General features: G+C 33.9%; 3 protein-coding genes across 16 annotated transcripts; 1 reads left to right on the top strand and 2 right to left on the bottom strand.

The window, feature by feature from the left end:
- Positions 1–325: 325 nt before the first annotated feature.
- Positions 326–6,170, bottom strand: LOC123216869 (protein ACTIVITY OF BC1 COMPLEX KINASE 7, chloroplastic). 4 transcript variants are annotated; one of them, XM_044637496.1, is made up of 19 exons: positions 6,004–6,170; positions 5,880–5,919; positions 4,799–5,374; positions 4,483–4,626; positions 4,217–4,342; positions 3,649–3,736; positions 3,392–3,485; positions 3,183–3,276; positions 2,959–3,013; positions 2,731–2,822; positions 2,389–2,559; positions 2,030–2,086; positions 1,861–1,944; positions 1,670–1,754; positions 1,506–1,567; positions 1,309–1,383; positions 1,014–1,118; positions 739–880; positions 326–659 (listed from the first exon to the last, which is right to left on the bottom strand). In XM_044637496.1, exons 3-19 carry the CDS (start codon positions 5,357–5,359, stop codon positions 586–588), a joined length of 2,109 nt encoding a protein of 702 aa, XP_044493431.1. In that variant the 5' UTR covers positions 5,360–5,374; positions 5,880–5,919; positions 6,004–6,170; the 3' UTR covers positions 326–585. The 4 variants fall into 4 exon arrangements, with proteins under 4 accessions (XP_044493431.1, XP_044493430.1, XP_044493432.1 ...); XM_044637495.1 differs by having other exon boundaries at positions 5,880–6,014; XM_044637497.1 differs by lacking the exon at positions 6,004–6,170 and having other exon boundaries at positions 5,903–5,940.
- A 2,254-nt stretch (positions 6,171–8,424) lies between these two features.
- Positions 8,425–12,532, bottom strand: LOC123217222 (NAD-dependent protein deacetylase SRT1-like). Of its 11 annotated transcripts, none has more exons than XM_044638061.1 (10): positions 12,172–12,532; positions 11,890–11,969; positions 11,540–11,617; positions 10,939–10,999; positions 10,190–10,298; positions 9,826–9,898; positions 9,600–9,665; positions 9,198–9,279; positions 8,941–9,108; positions 8,425–8,762 (listed from the first exon to the last, which is right to left on the bottom strand). In XM_044638061.1, exons 2-10 carry the CDS (start codon positions 11,946–11,948, stop codon positions 8,745–8,747), a joined length of 714 nt encoding a protein of 237 aa, XP_044493996.1. In that variant the 5' UTR covers positions 11,949–11,969; positions 12,172–12,532; the 3' UTR covers positions 8,425–8,744. The 11 variants fall into 11 exon arrangements, 8 of the variants coding, with proteins under 8 accessions (XP_044493996.1, XP_044493995.1, XP_044493993.1 ...); XM_044638060.1 differs by having other exon boundaries at positions 8,425–8,777; positions 11,540–11,610; XM_044638058.1 differs by having other exon boundaries at positions 11,540–11,610.
- Positions 12,533–14,207: 1,675 nt separating this feature from the next.
- On the top strand, positions 14,208–16,591 carry LOC123217221 (nudix hydrolase 2-like). Its single transcript, XM_044638057.1, has 8 exons — positions 14,208–14,426; positions 14,489–14,554; positions 14,650–14,787; positions 14,932–15,009; positions 15,103–15,153; positions 15,235–15,269; positions 15,373–15,481; positions 16,081–16,591. The coding sequence occupies exons 1-8, from the start codon at positions 14,235–14,237 to the stop codon at positions 16,291–16,293; spliced, it is 882 nt and encodes a 293-aa protein (XP_044493992.1). The 5' UTR covers positions 14,208–14,234; the 3' UTR covers positions 16,294–16,591.
- Positions 16,592–16,982: the final 391 nt, after the last annotated feature.

Below are 16,982 nucleotides of genomic sequence, written 5' to 3'. Positions count from 1 at the left end.
AGAGAACTCTGCCTGATTTCACTGAACAAGTAAACAAACCACTACACCGGGTCATTAAATAAGATGAGCAATGTTGAGAAAGCTGTAACGGGTGCTTTTGGAGATGGGAGAGAAGAGTTGTAATCCGAAGGTTGTCAGTTATAATGTCTTCATTGGTGGGCTATGTAGAATGGGGCAGGCTGATGAAGCTGTAGATATGAAAAATTATAAGCTTGAGATGGGGTTAGTTCCTGATCATCATACTTATGTTAATCTTATTAATGGGTTTTGCCTGGAAAATTGGGATCTATAAAGTGAAGCTGAAGCAAGCGTTTTCTTGACTAGATATTGTACTAGTGGGGCTCTATTTTTCAATTTCTCAGCATTAATAAAGAATGTTTTAAACTGTTACAATGTGTACAGCAATCAATATCGCATCAGGGAGCCATTGCTATCCTGTTGCACATATAAATGTGAGGAACAGAGCCTTCATGCAATTGCTTGGACATTTTCCTTTTCTCTAGCATGAAGATCATACTGTAAAACCATCGATAGAGCATTAATAATTATATACGTGAAGGAAATTTGGAATATTAAGGGATAGATTTATATCATTTTCTCAAATTTATCCAGCTTCTTCACCCTCTCCATCGACCAAAGAAACAATGTAAAGAAAACTCCTGCAATTTGGCAAATTGAAAGAGTTTAGTGAACATAATCGCGATCTCATTGCAAATGCATAAACAAACAAAAGGTCACCTGCACCCATGAATAATCCATTTGCAAAAAGTTGACGTCCTTGACCACTTAAGGTGACCCCAAGATTTAGCAGGGTACCTCCAAAGACTGTATAAATGGTAGCCATTTGCAGAATTGATGATTTGCGAGCAGCTCTTTCAGACTGGTAAATGAAGATTTTATGATTTCAGATCAAAATATAGTGTCAAACTGTAAATAAAAGAAACACTGAAAGCATATTACATCTATATTTTCTTTCATCTAAGAGAACTGAGAGAAAAATACAAAATGATTACCTCTAGCACCCGGACTCGTAATTTTAAATCTCCCTCTTCAAGTTGTTTCACAAACTCTTCAATTTTTTGAATTCTTGAGGGCATGGATATGGTAGAAGATCTCGCCTGCAAACATGGACAGGATATCTTAATTCCAACAACAATAAAAATTTAACATAATCATTTTTTTTTATAAATGCCCAAAAAAAAAAAAGGAACTGTCTAATTTTGTTTTGTCTTTCAGTTAAAGGTTTTCTATTTGATGGCAAGTACAATAAGCTGAAGAAATGGGAGAAACAGAGGCAATGCACAATACATCATCAGCTTGTTTCCTTAATTCCTCCACTAGTTGCGTTCCACTGCGTCGCCGTTGTCTTATATCCAATAGCTCCTGTTCACAGTAGGAACTATTAGTTTTATGCTCTTAAATAACAAAATGATTGGCAGATCCAAAAACAAATTGAAAAGCTGTTACGAAGTGAATCAGAAATGCTAAGGGAAATGGGTTATAACCTGTGCATAAGGAGCCGCAACCTTCACAAAGGAAAAATCCGGGTCAAGGATGTACCCGATACCTGCAGGAGAATATCATAGCCAAATCTTATATAGGATAAATGTAATATTTTTTGTACTTTTGATTTTTATGGTGAGAAAGAGGTGAGAGAGTGAGAGAGGACCTTCAAGTGTTGAGAATGACCTCATAACAAAAGTAAAGGTGGATGGAAACCGAAATGGCTGATCTTGAGCTATTGCAAATAAATCCTAAAGAATATGCAAGAGATAGAAAATTAAGCTTAGTTATATCAGTCACTTACAAGCTGATTCATCCTCACTGCCTATCATTATTTAGTTGACACATTTACATTACCTCACCAATTACAGCCAAAGTCTGCTGCTGATCTGGTGTCTGGCTCAATGAATTGTCCAAGAAAAACTGAACAGATCTCCTAACCTAGGGGAAAAATAAACAAACATTACTCAACAGTAAACATATTTTTTAAATATTGATAATTTAAAGGTAAAGCATGGTGACATACCGATGACATATCTCCTGTGGGCTGAAGTGCTTCAAGATCTATCAGGCTTTGGATAACCTGTAAAACATTTATTCAGTTAGAGCCAGTGAAATGAGCAAAATTTGATTTATTTGAGTGTCACTACTTTGGGACCAACTTCCATAACCAGATGTGATATGGTAGTCTATTTTGACCTTGAAGGACCATACAGTTGGCAGCAATGAGGTTAAATTGGAAATCACAGCCATTACATGCTTATGAAATAGTCAATATAATAAAATATTATCATGAAACATAAAAAGACAACATGTATATGTTTTACTTTGGTCAGTTCCATTCTATCAGTCAACTAAGTAAAAGAAAACAGATGGAAATTAGACCTTTTTTGCATCTTTCTCATAAACTGCATAGAAAAGTTCAAGCAGTCTCCCGCGAGTAAAGGATTTAATCTCTCCCATCATGCCAAAATCATAATAGATAAGTGCTTCATCCACATCAACGGCAAGATTTCCAGGATGAGGATCAGCATGAAAGAAACCTGTTTTGAGTATCTGCGTTTTTGGCAAATTTTGTAAGCAACTAAAATGTGAGAAAGATGGTTATCTACGTTCTCATGGCATAATAATGACTGAGTTCCTCAAGGGGCTTCATACATTTGTCATCTTGTTCACGTTAGGAAAAAGTACTTAGATAAATCAGTTTAGAAACTTAACGTTAATTACCTGAATCAAGTATGCTTCAATCGCCCTTGAAGCAATTCGAGAACGACTAAAACCTCGTAAATCAAGTGTATTCAACTCATTTATCTTAATGCCTGATACAGAAGTGTTACATCAATTATTATCAGCATAAAATATACTCTTAGTCCCCCAAAACATAATTGTGCAACTTTATAATACACCTTTGGTAACATTCTGAACCAAAACAAGAGCATTGATTTAGAATTAAACCTGGTACATACTCCAAGGTCAACACCTTTATGGCAGTATAATCCCAAAACACAAGCTACAGAAGAAAAGAGTTACAGTCAGGAACCTGTTGAGGGTCTAAACTTCAAAGACTAGAGTTATGTTTGTTAAAAATCAAAACTACAGTTGATGAGAATGTGGAAAATAAATAAATAAATAATAGAATAATGCATCTGTTAAGTTGCAGCTTGGAGAGTGAAACATACTGGTACTCGGACCCACTTGACATTCCGAAAATCTCGGCGAAATCTATCAGCATTTTTGCCTTCATTTATGTAATCAATTTCTTGATGCAAAATCCTAAAATCAATGATAGCGTAAGGCATATGACAAGTATAATCTTGAAGCATCACAATTAGCATAATTAATCTCTGTTTAAAAACAACTGAACAACCGAAAGATGATCAGTATTTACATGGCACATTCTTCATATATGCCAAGCCAGTCTCGTGTTGGGCCACCGAATGTTTCACTTCTCTGAAAGTATTCTGCAATCAGCTTTAAATTTCCTGTATGGAAGACACAGGGAATAAGTAAACAATGAAACCACTGAAGAACAGTAAAAACAGGGGAAGAATAAAAAGCAGCTACATCTAGTTATCTGGCATTTTATAATTATATAAACCTACAATATCAGTCTAACAAAATTGGCAGAAAGAGTCTGTTGCTTACGTAAATCAATGTCAAAAAGCTTCTTGAGACCAGGCCTTTGAACTTTCACAACTACTTTCTCTCCATTATGCAGGATAGCTCGATGTACCTATAGATAGGATCCTTTCCAATCAAATCAGCAAACATGAATGATCAAAGGTAAAAACTGAGTCAAATATGAAGAAAATTAGCAGGAGGAATCGAATTCAAAAGAGTTTATAATCATACTTCCTGCAGTTCCATATGGACCCTTTTAAATGCAACTAGAAACAGACACATCACGATTAATAGAGAAAACAACTCAGACTTTGGTTTTAGGTAGCAAAACCCCACGTGTATAAATTTATATAATACTAAAGATAGTCTCCATGGTTGCTGAACATGGACAGACTCTAATAACATGATCAAAGAAACAAACTCAAAAAATTAAGAAAATAGGTATACGACACCATATCAAACCCAAGATTTGGTAAGCAGGATTTCTCATCAATGACAACAATTTTGAAGTTACTTAAAGTAAACTGAACAAACTAGTTATAGTTACAAGGTTTAACAAAAAAAACTATTGAAATTAACAAGAATCAAACACCTGACCAAGACTAGCCGCAGCAATTGGCTGGTCCTCAAACTTTTTAAACAATTGTTCAATGGAAGCACCTAGTTCATCCTCAATAAACTTTTTTGCTTTCCCTGGTGAGAAGGCAGGGACCCTATCCTGGATAATATTAAGTGAGAATATAAAATTCACATCAAAAGAAGGTTACTTTTAAGGAATAAAAAGAGATGAAATTACACAGATTACAGGATCTCTGCTCCTAAAAGTCAAATCACACGAGGATAGGAACTAAGAAATACCTGTAGCTTTGCAAGCTCATCAACAAACTCGCGTGGGAAAAGATCAGACCTTGTAGAAGATAACTGCCCAAGTTTAATAAAAGTTGGGCCAAGTTGCAGTACACATTCCCGTAGCCAAGAGGCAGTTCTTTGTCTTCTGTTTTTCTGAATAAAAGAGAGTTCATAAACACAAAAGGAAGACAGAAGACTCAAGTCAAGTAAACCAAGAAATAAGAGAAACTTGGCCAAGTATGAACAAGTAAATTTAGCAGTCTGAGTACATTTAGGAGCCAATATGGCAGTATGTATACGTCCTCAATTGTTAGCCACAACTTACCTGCTTATCTTCTGTGTAGCCTCCCAAATATGCCCATTTGGCATTGTCAAAGAGAATCCGGAGGCGAAATGCAATGACAAATGACCAAACATCAATTGTCCTTTGCCAAGAGTTGTAATTCTCATTAGCCCAACTAAAACTTTCATCTGAAGGCAGAACCTTCAGCCCCTCAACTGGTGGAAGTTCTTCCAAGTCCCTCCTTTTTGGAGTTCTAACCAGGGCTGGAGTAGACTTTCTCTTCACTAGACTTGCTCCGTTAATTACTTGCTTTTTACCAATCACTGTGTCCACTTTTGAATCAGATGCAGTTTTCCTTTTCACTACCTCACTAGCAGGTACCATTTTAACAGGTGGTCGTCCATTGGTTCCTAATCTTGGGGGCAATTCAGTTTGACGCATCTCCACTTGAAACTGGAAGTATTTACTAGTCGTAGTTGGATTACATGTTTGCCTCTCAAACTTTGATATAGAGTTTGAGAAACCGAAGTTATCCATTGATCTCTTATTTATCAAGTCATTGTTGCGACAACAACCACCTTGTAAAACCAGTACTGCCGCCATTCAAGCAACAGGCACCTATGTGTCAATAATTGATATGAATATTAGATTGATACAGAGGTAAATACTGATACGGAGGAATAAACATTACAAGTTTTGCTTAAATCCAAACAAACCAAGACTTAATAACCAATGCATCAAAATCTAAAATCACATGTCAGATATTATATAAGTAGACAAAAGACTACATATTTGTTATGAATCAACAGTATGCCATATTTTATAACTGGGGGTAACAAATAATTGGAGGATTGCAATGAAAAGCATGGAAGCAAGATAATTAAACTTAAGCAGATGAGTGCTATGATGAGAATTACATCAACACATAAGCACCCCATGAACAAACTTGAATACAAGATTCAGCATCTCCACAAACCCAGAAATTTACACATCAAGTCAACATAATCAATAATAAAAATGTAAACATGAGTGAACTAAATTCATATGCTAGTCAACACATCAGTTTCTGAAGCTACAGTAAATATTGTGTGAAACTAAAGAAAACCCAGATGAAGAAACTCACAAGAGAAGAAGAGAAGTCGGTACCAGTTAACGAAATGAATCTGGAAGCTGAAATAAATTAGAGTGGTATGTAATATTATATATTGAGCTTTGAGAAATTGAAAGAAGGGGGTCAAAAATTAAACCTTTAACGATGAAAATGAAACAACTCGACCAACAAAAAGAACGTGGACGGCAAGATGGTTGCGTGTCCCCGTATCCAATTGAAATTGTTTAAGTAACTCTTTGATCTGATTTTTTGATGTTTCATTTTTTGTCTAGTTAACGAAAACAGCCAGAAATTGAATTCTACGAGCTTCAACTACCACCATTCAGTTTCTCGGTGCATGGTGCGTGGCTTGCTATTGTTATTTGTTTATGGGCAAAGGACTTGTTCCTACCCAAAGTTTAATGTTTTTTAAGTTTTCATATTTTATCTTTTAAAATCTCAAATACTCATTTATAAAATATTAAAGTTAATAATTTTAAAGATAAAATTATCATTTTATCTATAATATTAAAAATAAACTTAAATTTAGTCTCTTTTTTTCCTTTAAATTTTAAAAACTAAAAGTTTCCTCTTAACTCAAGTTTTAAAAAATAACATTTTCCTTTTAAAATTTAATTTTCAGATCTTCGACATCAAATCTGATGTCATCGCTAGTGACGAATATCTCTCTACACCTTCTTTCACTCCACTAGTCAAACTTCTTTCATTTAGAAGTTTGGACAACATCGATTGACGCTAAAAAAAACTCCTTGCTTGGTCAGGAAGATGAAACTATTCGTTTTCTCTGATGAAGGCAAAAGATCTCGTTTTTGTCAGAAAAAAAGAAGATGAGATCTGACGAAAATGAGAGATCTCGTCTTCATTAAAGAAGATGATATTTTGTCTTTTCTTTAGATTTAAGACTGTCGATCGAATAGAGAAATGGTGAGGGAGCGACTGTTAGAGGAAGAGAAAGGAGATGCCACCGAATAATTAAAAAAACCCTAGGGAGAAAATTGCTACTTTTCAAAACTTGACCTAAAGAGAGAAATTGTTATTTTTTAGGGTTTAGAGAGTGAAAAGAGATAAAATTTTAAAGCGTTAGAGTTTCGTTAACTGTAATCACCCATAGATAAGTGTTTAGGATTTTCAAAAATAAAAATGAAAACTTGAGAAAATAATATACTTTGATGGGAGTAAGCCCTTTGGCCTTTGTCTATTTACTTAGTTTCTGTATTTATATACCTTTTGAAGTACTTTCTAAAAGTAGTTTATACTGGAATATGAGTCTATAATATCAGATGTGTTTATTAGCCCAAAAGTTAGTTTGAGCCCCCAAAATTGGTTTGAGCCATAAAAATGGGATACTTGAATAAGTATGAAGGCATGTATTCGAAATTTATTCATATCATATTAAAATTAAACTTTTAACAAATGTTTCACCTAATATATCATTTGTATGTGTTCACAGGGTCTATCAAGTTGAGCCCCCATGGCTCAAGCATAACTCAGTGACTTCTTATGTTTATATCAATCAAATTTAGTTTGAATCAATCTTTCATCATGACCAAAATTTTAGTGGGTGAGGGTAGATGGTGAGAAAGTTGACTTTTAACAAACCAAATCCAAAAGGGGCATGAGATTTGAGACTTTACAAAGCTCAATAGTTGAATGCTGAACTTATGTTGAACATGCGAGCATTCAATAATATTTTACCTTTTTGACTAGAACATTTCGTATAGCATGGAACTTAGTCTTCAACTTTTTAATAGTGATCATTTAACGTTAAAAGGACAAGAAAATACAGTGGTGGCTTTTTATTTTTTTGTATTTTTTGTTTTTTTTTTCAACAAACCCTTTTGAGTTAGAGACAAGGCTCAAGATCAAGAGCATTGAATATGGCCACTCTCATTCTAAATATGATAGCTTCGAAAAGACCAAACTTAAGAGGTGAGATGAACCATTCAATGTTGCACATGGCATGATTCGCTCTAAAAAAGAAATATTTCACGTGATTAGATGAACCAAGTGTAAATACATGCAGACTTGATGCTAAACGACAGGTGATGTGTCGTTACCGGGGAATTGCGAGGGTGACCTTCTCTTGTAAATTCTAGAGGGGAACAAAACCCAACAAGAATTTTCACTTATGATCTAAACTGGAAAACTAAACCTCTTATTTATGTCTGAGTTAAGCTCCCTATCCCATACTAAGGCTAAAGAAATCTCCAACAACTAGAGCTGATAAGGGATTTATTCTTAAATCAAATGTACGAGATTATAGATTTTGGCCTTGCCAAAATCCACCAAAACAGATGCAACAAATGTAAAAAAATTAAGCCTCAAGGAGTTGTTTGAGTGGCAATGAACAAGGTTCTATGTATAAGAAAACATGAATTCATATCCCCTCCAATAACATTTCAATATTAAATTCTTGATTTACTTGATGCTTTACTTGGTTCAGTCCCGAAGGCTTGGGTGGGATTCCTCATTACAAAAAAAAAAAAAATGTAAAAAAATTAAGGACTTTGACACAGTCAAAATCTCCATAAACATGGCCAACTTAATGCATATCAGATAGATTCCTATAGACATTAAATATTCATCACATGTTTTTTTATGAACCTATATTCTGAATCTTTCTTCAGTAAGCAGGCAGCAGGCGGTTGGATCTCTAATGAAATCCAACCACCAAATAGTGAAAATCTGAATTAAGCATGTGCAGTAGCATACTCATGTGAAGACAATGAAGAGTGTTCACTTCTTTTACAAAACTGGTTTTAAGCAATCTAAACATTTACAAAGATGGGATCAAAATGGCCACTTACCCATCAATCCATTCATATTAACAGTAACTTCACCATTAACATCTGAAGGAACATCATCTATGCAATCCAGTTAACCTTCATTCGTGTCCTATTAGCACATCATCTGTATATACATCAAATAGCATACTCATCCAGTTAATAACATTTCAGTTTTTTTGTGGGCATTTCAGTAATACCTCAAGCTGTCTTTTAGCATTCTCAGCAAATGATCATTGTTCCTTAGTGTATGTTCAAAGAATCTAGAGTTCTCGAAACAACTGTCATACCCGAAAAATGTTTGTTGCAACAGTGCACACAGCAATTTCCATTTTTGGAGATAGAAGAATCTCTCTCTTGACAAGAGAAACCTGCCCTAAACACTGATTTTGGATTGCTGAATTCCTCAACATCTCAACCATAACATCCTTATCGTGGCTGATGCTATCTCCTTGTTCCTGCATTGCACATAAGTATAACATGTGAATTATCTATATGACTTTCTTTGCTAAGTTTCTTAAAGAAAAATAGTTTTAAGGAGGTCCACTTTTAGAGCTTGATTGTTGATGCATGAGAGGAAACAAAAAGTGAAGCCCAAAAGATCAACCAAATAGTATGCCACCTGCAAACTGAAAGGCAACTCAAAACTGGTGTGCACTGACAACCACAACCACACTAAAACTGAGTTTTAGGACCAACGTAATGGTCTTGTTCTAAGCATTTCTGTAGTGCATTGGCAAACGTGGAGGATAAGAAATTATTAGATCTGCCCGAAAAAAACCATTATATTAAGCCACAAGTAAATTTCTAGTTACAAGACCAGAGAAAAGATAGCAGTTCACTAAATCTAGTAGAAAATTATTAGGTAAAGTGATTGAATGTAGTTTACATCACCACAAGCAAAGGGTACTATATTTCACTAAGCAGCACTTACTCTAAACGATAGTACCTTTTAAGCACAAAGGGTTGCTTAGTAAAACAGCTGATTTGAGATCTTGCCAATCTAAGAAAACCTCTGTTGAAAATACGTAAGTATTAAATTCCGATTCAAGCTAGAAATAGAAAACAGTACATGACTATAAAGCAACCGAAACACAGTTTTGAACTATACTTCTTTGGAAAAAACTTCGAGCAGTAAAAATCAACTCTTCAATAGGATTAGTAATAAACCCCACCTCAACTGATGTGATGAATGGCAAAGAAGCTTTATGTCCGAAAACACTATCCACCATTTTACATATTTGTTCTCTGTATTCCCACGCCAAAAAGCAATTAGTCATTCCATTGAATTTTTGGTTTATGTAACTCAAGCCACACATGGGAATACGATAAACTAAAAAACATATAAAATCTTGTACATTTGCACATTCCAACAATTGTACAAAATAACAATACTAGTAATGCCTAAGAAAAAAGGTAAAATCAAAGGTTAAGATTCACAAATGACACTAAGCTTAGAAATATTGATTACAAAAAGACCTCTGGAAAGGTCCATATTTAATTGGATAAGAAACAGATGCAAAAAGCAAGAAATGATACCTGATCTTGATAGTCTAGAGAACTGAGTAAGACTAATCTGGACAGGATCAACTTGAACATATGGTGGAATCCAAAGATTAAGGTCATGAATATCTCCAGTTATTACCTGCTGATCAAATTTATCTCTTTGTTATGAAAAATGCCCACTTGATCTAGCTGAGTAATGATTTTGAATGCAGAGTGTAGATACTGTACATATTGTTTCTAATTAATTCAAGTCATCCTCAAGGGCAATATACTGTAAATATACTTCCCTTCAGAAAATACCCACCAAAATTCACTTATCTTATGCGTGAATATAACTTTGGACTTAAAAGAGGGTCTCAAGTATGAAATGCAGAGTAAAAATGTCAAATATAAGCAGTGTCAAAGAATAAGGATTTTCCACTCGTCAACATATATCTTTAGTGACCAGGAGCTTTGCAGGCCAGTTTATGTGACAATCCGGTTTGATCCACCCTGAGTAAGCACTAAGTAGTAAGTGTTGGGACTACTCTACCATACTGACTATATGCTCTTGTACAAAAAGCCATTCACTAATTACATAATCCTTTTCTTGATTCTATATCACAACTTGACAATCACAACATCTAAGGTTAGAGTGGCAAGGAATTGCTGTAATTATAAATGGCAAACAGCACCAATGATCAAATAATTCTTAGTTGCTCTAAAATTTATTAAGCATTTTACACAAAAATTTAGCACACAAGCACCGATGTCCACATCAATTCAGAGTAAGATAGGGGTACCTTATCAACAAGGCCATGGATAACCAAACTTGCTTTCTTGTCTTTTGGGGTTGGCTGCAAACTTAAATGAATTCCATCAAGGATGCAAATTACCTAAGACCAGACAATTTTATAGAGAAAATGCCTGCGCTGAAAATATAGACCTAGAAGAGCAGAAAAGGTTGAGCTAATTGAGATACAAATGGATCCCACCAAAACACCATGCCTCTTGTGAAGTAGAAAAAGAACTCCATGCACATTAAACTATTTCACAAATAGTGCCCTATGATTCACTAGCAGAAAGAATCATGCAATTAGTTCCATGAAACATTCATTTGGCATGAAATTGCTTTACTCTGTCTGATACTGGTGACACAGCTCCCTAAATTATGATGTCGATAATGAAAATCTAAATAAAAATTAAAAGGGTGGATAAACAAAAAAAAAATTACTTTCACATTTACTAAAACAAATAACAAACTCAAAATTCTTAGTCTGTGTTCAACTTAAGCACTAATGCAACCTTCCTGATCAGCTACACTTAAATATTCAGCCTACATGGATTGTAAGTGCAAATTGCACTTCAGATGCATGAGCTAAAGAAAACGGAAGGAAGATATACCTAAGGTGTACAATTATGATTTTATCCCCACCACAAAGTGATTTTAAAGGGAGGATGCAAGCTCGAGTTATCTGCAGACTGGATCACAGCAATCTGATTAAGACGCAAAAAGGGAAAAAAGGGAAATACAGATAAAAAAACAAAGGAAGTTGATCATCAGATATATCACTTCTTGGAACCTTATCTTTTTGGCTGCCCTAAACCACAATCAAATATTACTTTTGAAACCATAACATTCAAAGCATAATGAAGTGGACACCTCGACCAGTATTGTATAATACAAGGCAGCAAATGACAGTTTTATTATAGAAAATAATATTGATAACGACATTTAAAAAAAAAAAATCCACCTGGTTCCCAAGCATAGTACAACATCTGTCATGCGGCTGTGTTGCTCTGCAGGATTCATCTCTGATGTTGGCAAAGCATCCTACGACAAAAGGGGGAGAACTGTCAGCGTGAACTTCAACAAGTTAAGATAAACCACTTACACAAGTTCATAAATTTCCTAAATCACAAGTAAAACAGATTTTATAACAAGCATCATAGTACTTATCCTCAAAAACAGTGGAACGAAGTAAAGCAACAAATTAGTTTAACCACCAATCAAGAACGGTGTCATAAAGTCTCACCCCACATTTAACATCAGAACAGCGCCGTGAGTCCTTTTCTTTCCAGTGGTATCAATCTCAAAATTCCGCAAATACCCGCATATAGCAAATTTGATAGAAATGAAGCTCCACAAAGAGATAGGTTAACAGATTCTGCTTTACAATGAAACCAAAGTATTGAGTCACATCATTAGAAGAAAAACAGAATGTAAAATTACTCTACTCCAGATGACGGCCAAATTTCTCTAAAATTAATTCCCGTGAAACCCTGCAAGTTTCTCCCTTGGAATTCCAGGCAGAAGACGGAGGCTGTCCACCAAAAATTTAAAAAACCAAAACATGTTGAATCAGGAAAATATCAATTATCCCAAAAATAAAAAATGAGCAATACTATGTGTATCTATTTTGGGTATACAAATATATATATACTCATATATGTCATCATATGATTGATTATTGTTTTATTCTTAATTCAAAATCATTCAATCAGATGACACATATAAATATGTATACATTTGTGTACCCAAAATAGATACACATAGTTTTATTGATAAAAAATATCACTAACCCATATATCATAAAATATTCAGAAAGTCTGTTATGACGAAGTTCACTCATTTTTACTAGAATGAAGCAATATCAATCGAATTATGTATATTTATTTTATATACATATTTATATATATTATTATATAATTGAGTAATTTTAAATTAAGAATAAAATAATATCTAATTATACGATGACATATATAATTATATATATTTATATATTTAAAATAAATAGACATAATATTACTCAAACAATAAACTTTTATTATGCTCAATAAGTATCACTAACCTCATTAAATAGAAAACATCAATAACACTCAATATATGCGACATAATATTGTATCATCATATGAATAGATATTATTTTATTTTAATTAAAAATTATTCAATAGTACAGTAATATATCATTATTTATACATAAAAAATATTAATAATTTTATTATAATCAATAACATATCATTATGTGATTAAATATTATTTTATTTTTAATTTAAAATTATTTAATTATAAAATAATATATTATTATTTATATATAAAAGTACATATATTATTTTGGCAGTTAATCACACATCTTCATGTTCATCAACCTTTCCTGTCTCGTACAGTGATTACGGACACATTTCAAATTTGATTCCACTACCAATCCATTCAAAACCATTCAAATTCACAAACATTAACAAAATGTATACAAATGGTAGAAAAATTCAAGTTGCTGAACACAAATTGATGAGTTTTGTGTAAACCCTAAAAAATAAATAATTTATAACTTACAGGAGAGTTAAATTTCAGGCTGCAGCAGCAGACCGCGTGACGCTCATTGCTTTAGATGCCGCCTTCTGAAACAAAACAAGATGAACGTGTAAACACGAACCAAAGCCACTATCTAATTGGTTGTGTCGTGTTCATATTAACAAGGGCTTTATCATTGTTCTTAGATTCTCCCACCCAAGGTTTGGCCAAAAAACACTGCAATAAACCTTGGGTGGAAACTAATATTTTAATCGACAGAGTACAGTAACTTCAACCCGGTTCCATTGAATCAGTGTTCAACCAATAACAGTATGAAGCTCTGACGCTTCCACACGCTATCAATCTTTCCAAGCCTTATAAATTATGGCATCAGATTGTTCATAATCATATATACATGCATGCCTGAGAGTCTGAGGTATCTGTTATGTTGATTTTATTTCATGCAAAGAGTCTCTAGACCCAGAAAGCTCTTGTAATATTCTTTCACCAACACAAGTTCTTCACCATCTTCTGTTATTTCTCCGGCCACTCCATCATTGTCTTCTTGATTTACCTGTTCAAGTGGTTGAATCTCATTTTATAAAAAGATAATGTATGTAAATCTAAAATTCTTTTTTCTGGTGCAAAATGTTTCCTTAGGCTGTTGTCGTTTCTAGAATTTCTAGTGGGCTTGGTCATGATCCAATATTTTTTCGGCTGGCTTGTTTTCAAAGTTTAATGATTGCTCAACTTTCTCTTTTTATTGATTCAGCTACTGGGGGAGGAATCCCATTTCTTATCAAAAACATGTCAGATTCAGCGAGTTCATTACCGCTTGAGAAGCCCATGGTACTTGAAAATAATGAAGTTCGGCACGTTGAATTACTTAAAGCAGTTGATGATTTACATGGAGGAGTTACAGTAGACATGGAAGACCTAATGGACTCCAAGCTGTTTGCTTCTGCTCTTAAGACTTCATTATCATGTTGGAGGCAGCAGGTACTTGGTTTATTTATTTTAACTAAGATATTTTTTCAGTTTGTGAAGATCAAATTTTGCAGGGGAAGAAGGGTGTTTGGATTAAATTGCCCATTCAGTTTTCTAATCTTGTTGAACCTGCAGTTCAGGTAATTACATACAATCAATATCTTTTTCCTTCTGATTTTGGTTCTCCATACACTTGACTGAGTTTCTTAATCTTATTCTGCAAAACATTATTCAGCAAGGATTCAGGTACCACCATGCTGAACCAGATTACCTGATGCTTGTGCACTGGATTCCTGAAACCCCAGATACTCTTCCTGCAAATGCTTCGCATCGCGTCGGTGTTGGTGCCTTTGTCATGAACCATAACAGAGAGGTACCTCACCAATTCTTATTACTTATCACCAATCTAATGTTAGTCACTGTCTAATTAAGTCTCAACAATAAATTAAGCTAAAAGAAAGATCGATCTTTGTTGGTTAGAGGACTTGTTTTTAACTTGAATTTTCCCATTTGGTAGGTTCTGGTAGTTCAGGAAAGTATTGGCAAATTCAGAGGTACAGGTGTGTGGAAGCTCCCCACTGGAGTTGTTAATGAGGTGAGTCCATCAAAGTATGTTGCTTTTGATTTTTTTTTTTTTTTTTCCTTTCGAAGAACTTTTAAGGAGCTAAAATTTTGTCATCCACTGCAGGGTGAGGATATTAATACAGCTGCAATAAGAGAAGTTAAAGAAGAGACAGGAGTAAGTTTTCGAATTCTATATCTTTCTGCAGGTCTGACAAAACCATGATTATAACTTTCCTTTTGGTTCATATTGTTTCAGGTTGACACAGAATTTGTGGAAATTTTGGCCTTCAGGTAACAACATTTCTTCCTTTAAATTGACGGTCAATGGATTCCCCCTATGCATGCGTCAACAATTGACAATTTAAATGCTACTTTTTGACTTTTACTTTGACAGGCAAAGCCACCAATCATTCTTCCGGAAATCAGATTTATTTTTCATATGCATGCTAAGACCGCGCTCGTTTCACATTCAGAAACAAGACTCAGAAATTGAAGCTGCTCAGGTGCTTAATCTACTATTCACTACTGTTGTTGGTCAGAAAGAAAGGCTTGTAAATTGTAATTTTTGATTTAATCTAAATTAGCATAAAACATAGAATCTCAAATTGTATAATTAAACTGAATACAAAATTAAAATTAAAGATATAAAAAAATATATTTGAGTCATATCTTTGAAACCGAAAATCTTAAAAACAAATTACGACAGGTCTTCTTTTACAAAAATCTCCTTATGACAGTTTTAAATGAGTAAGCATATAAAAAAAATTAGATTTTGAAGTAGAAACTTAATAATTTATAAAAGATTATTTAAACCATCTTATGAAAAGTATAATAACCAAAGACTCATACTAAATCGTCTATCCAAACCAATAATTTGTAAGTGTGTTGAAGTTATCTTTATTTAGAACTCAAACTCATCTATAAATTAACATTAGATTATTTAATTATCTGGTTTTATGAAATTAAAATATAATTAATGTTAGCTATGCCGGAAATTTCTAACCAGGCTTACTATTTTCTAGAATCTCTGTAATCCTGAAACAGTGAGAAGGTTTGTTAATCAGTAATAAAGATGATTTTTGTTTGTGTTTGTGTTCGACAGTGGATGGCAGCAGAGGAGTATGCAGGACAGCCATTTGTAAAAGAGCATAGGCTGTTTAACTATGTAGCTAAAATATGCTTAACCAAGTCAGAGAAGGACTATGCAGGGTTTATTCCTTTATCTATAACAACAACTTCAGGTAAAACCAGCTGCTTGTATTTCAACAACCGAGATTGCCACCATCTCACAACAGATAATCCATCCCCACCATGAAGGTTCATCCCTACTGCAATATTGAGAGCCTATTAAATCACAAAGCAAGGATGCAACACAGAAGGGGCTGATTTTTTCTTAAAAGGAAATTTTGTTGATCGCCTCTACTTTAGTTTAATTTACTAGTAGATTTGAATAAGTGGTTGAAGTTCTGAAATTTCAAATCTTGTAACTCCATCCACAGAGAAAATCTTCTGCATTTTCCCTGTCATGGACTATCCTTTTTGCAGTGAAAAGGGTTTATCTTCTGCATTCAATGTTACATATTAATACTACAATAAGGATCCATGGTAATAATTAAAAAAATTCCACATGTCACTCATTAATACCATTATTCCAAAGGCAAAAAGGAGAAAGAAAATACAACCATACAATATGAAGAATGCTGTCAAGCAATTACTTCGACAAGTAAAACTTGAATCCTTCTCAATGCCCTTTACATCAAGGGAATGGAGTCAGAAGAATTAATTTTTTTTTTTAAAACTATATGCAAGAGTCATCCAACACTATCCCTGACAGAGGGAAAAAGTTTGGACATTGTATTATATTATATGGAAAAATGAATATTTTCCACCCTCTTTTTTTTGTTTGTTTGTTTGTATAACACTTTCCCCGACATTGAACTTTAAAAATGATATTTTCCTACTTTCCGTTATATTCTTTTAGTAAATTCTATTAAATTTTCAGTT

The sequence above is a fragment of the Mangifera indica genome, chromosome 5, assembly GCF_011075055.1.
Source record: "Mangifera indica cultivar Alphonso chromosome 5, CATAS_Mindica_2.1, whole genome shotgun sequence".
Classification (NCBI taxonomy): Eukaryota; Viridiplantae; Streptophyta; class Magnoliopsida; order Sapindales; family Anacardiaceae; genus Mangifera; species Mangifera indica.
This window is presented reverse-complemented; position numbering and strand designations above follow the sequence as displayed.

Bases quoted from the DNA above. Each gene is read 5' to 3' on its own strand.
- LOC123216869 (XM_044637496.1), bottom strand. From the start codon at position 5,359: ATGGCGGCAGTACTGGTTTTACAAGGTGGTTGTTGTCGCAACAATGAC. The intron at 1,384-1,505 runs GTTATAACCCAT...TACTGTGAACAG, and splicing joins TTGCGGCTCCTTATGCACAG to GAGCTATTGGATATAAGACA. The intron at 1,119-1,308 runs GTATTGTGCATT...CCATGTTTGCAG, and splicing joins TAAGGAAACAAGCTGATGAT to GCGAGATCTTCTACCATATC.
- LOC123217222 (XM_044638058.1), bottom strand. The intron at 11,611-11,889 runs GTGGATTTTTTT...TCCAGTCTGCAG, and splicing joins GTACTATGCTTGGGAACCAG to ATAACTCGAGCTTGCATCCT. The intron at 10,299-10,938 runs GTACCCCTATCT...AAATTTGATCAG, and splicing joins TCCATGGCCTTGTTGATAAG to CAGGTAATAACTGGAGATAT.
- LOC123217221 (XM_044638057.1), top strand. From the start codon at position 14,235: ATGTCAGATTCAGCGAGTTCATTACCGCTTGAGAAGCCCATGGTACTT. The intron at 14,427-14,488 runs GTACTTGGTTTA...CAAATTTTGCAG, and splicing joins TATCATGTTGGAGGCAGCAG to GGGAAGAAGGGTGTTTGGAT. The intron at 14,788-14,931 runs GTACCTCACCAA...CCCATTTGGTAG, and splicing joins TCATGAACCATAACAGAGAG to GTTCTGGTAGTTCAGGAAAG.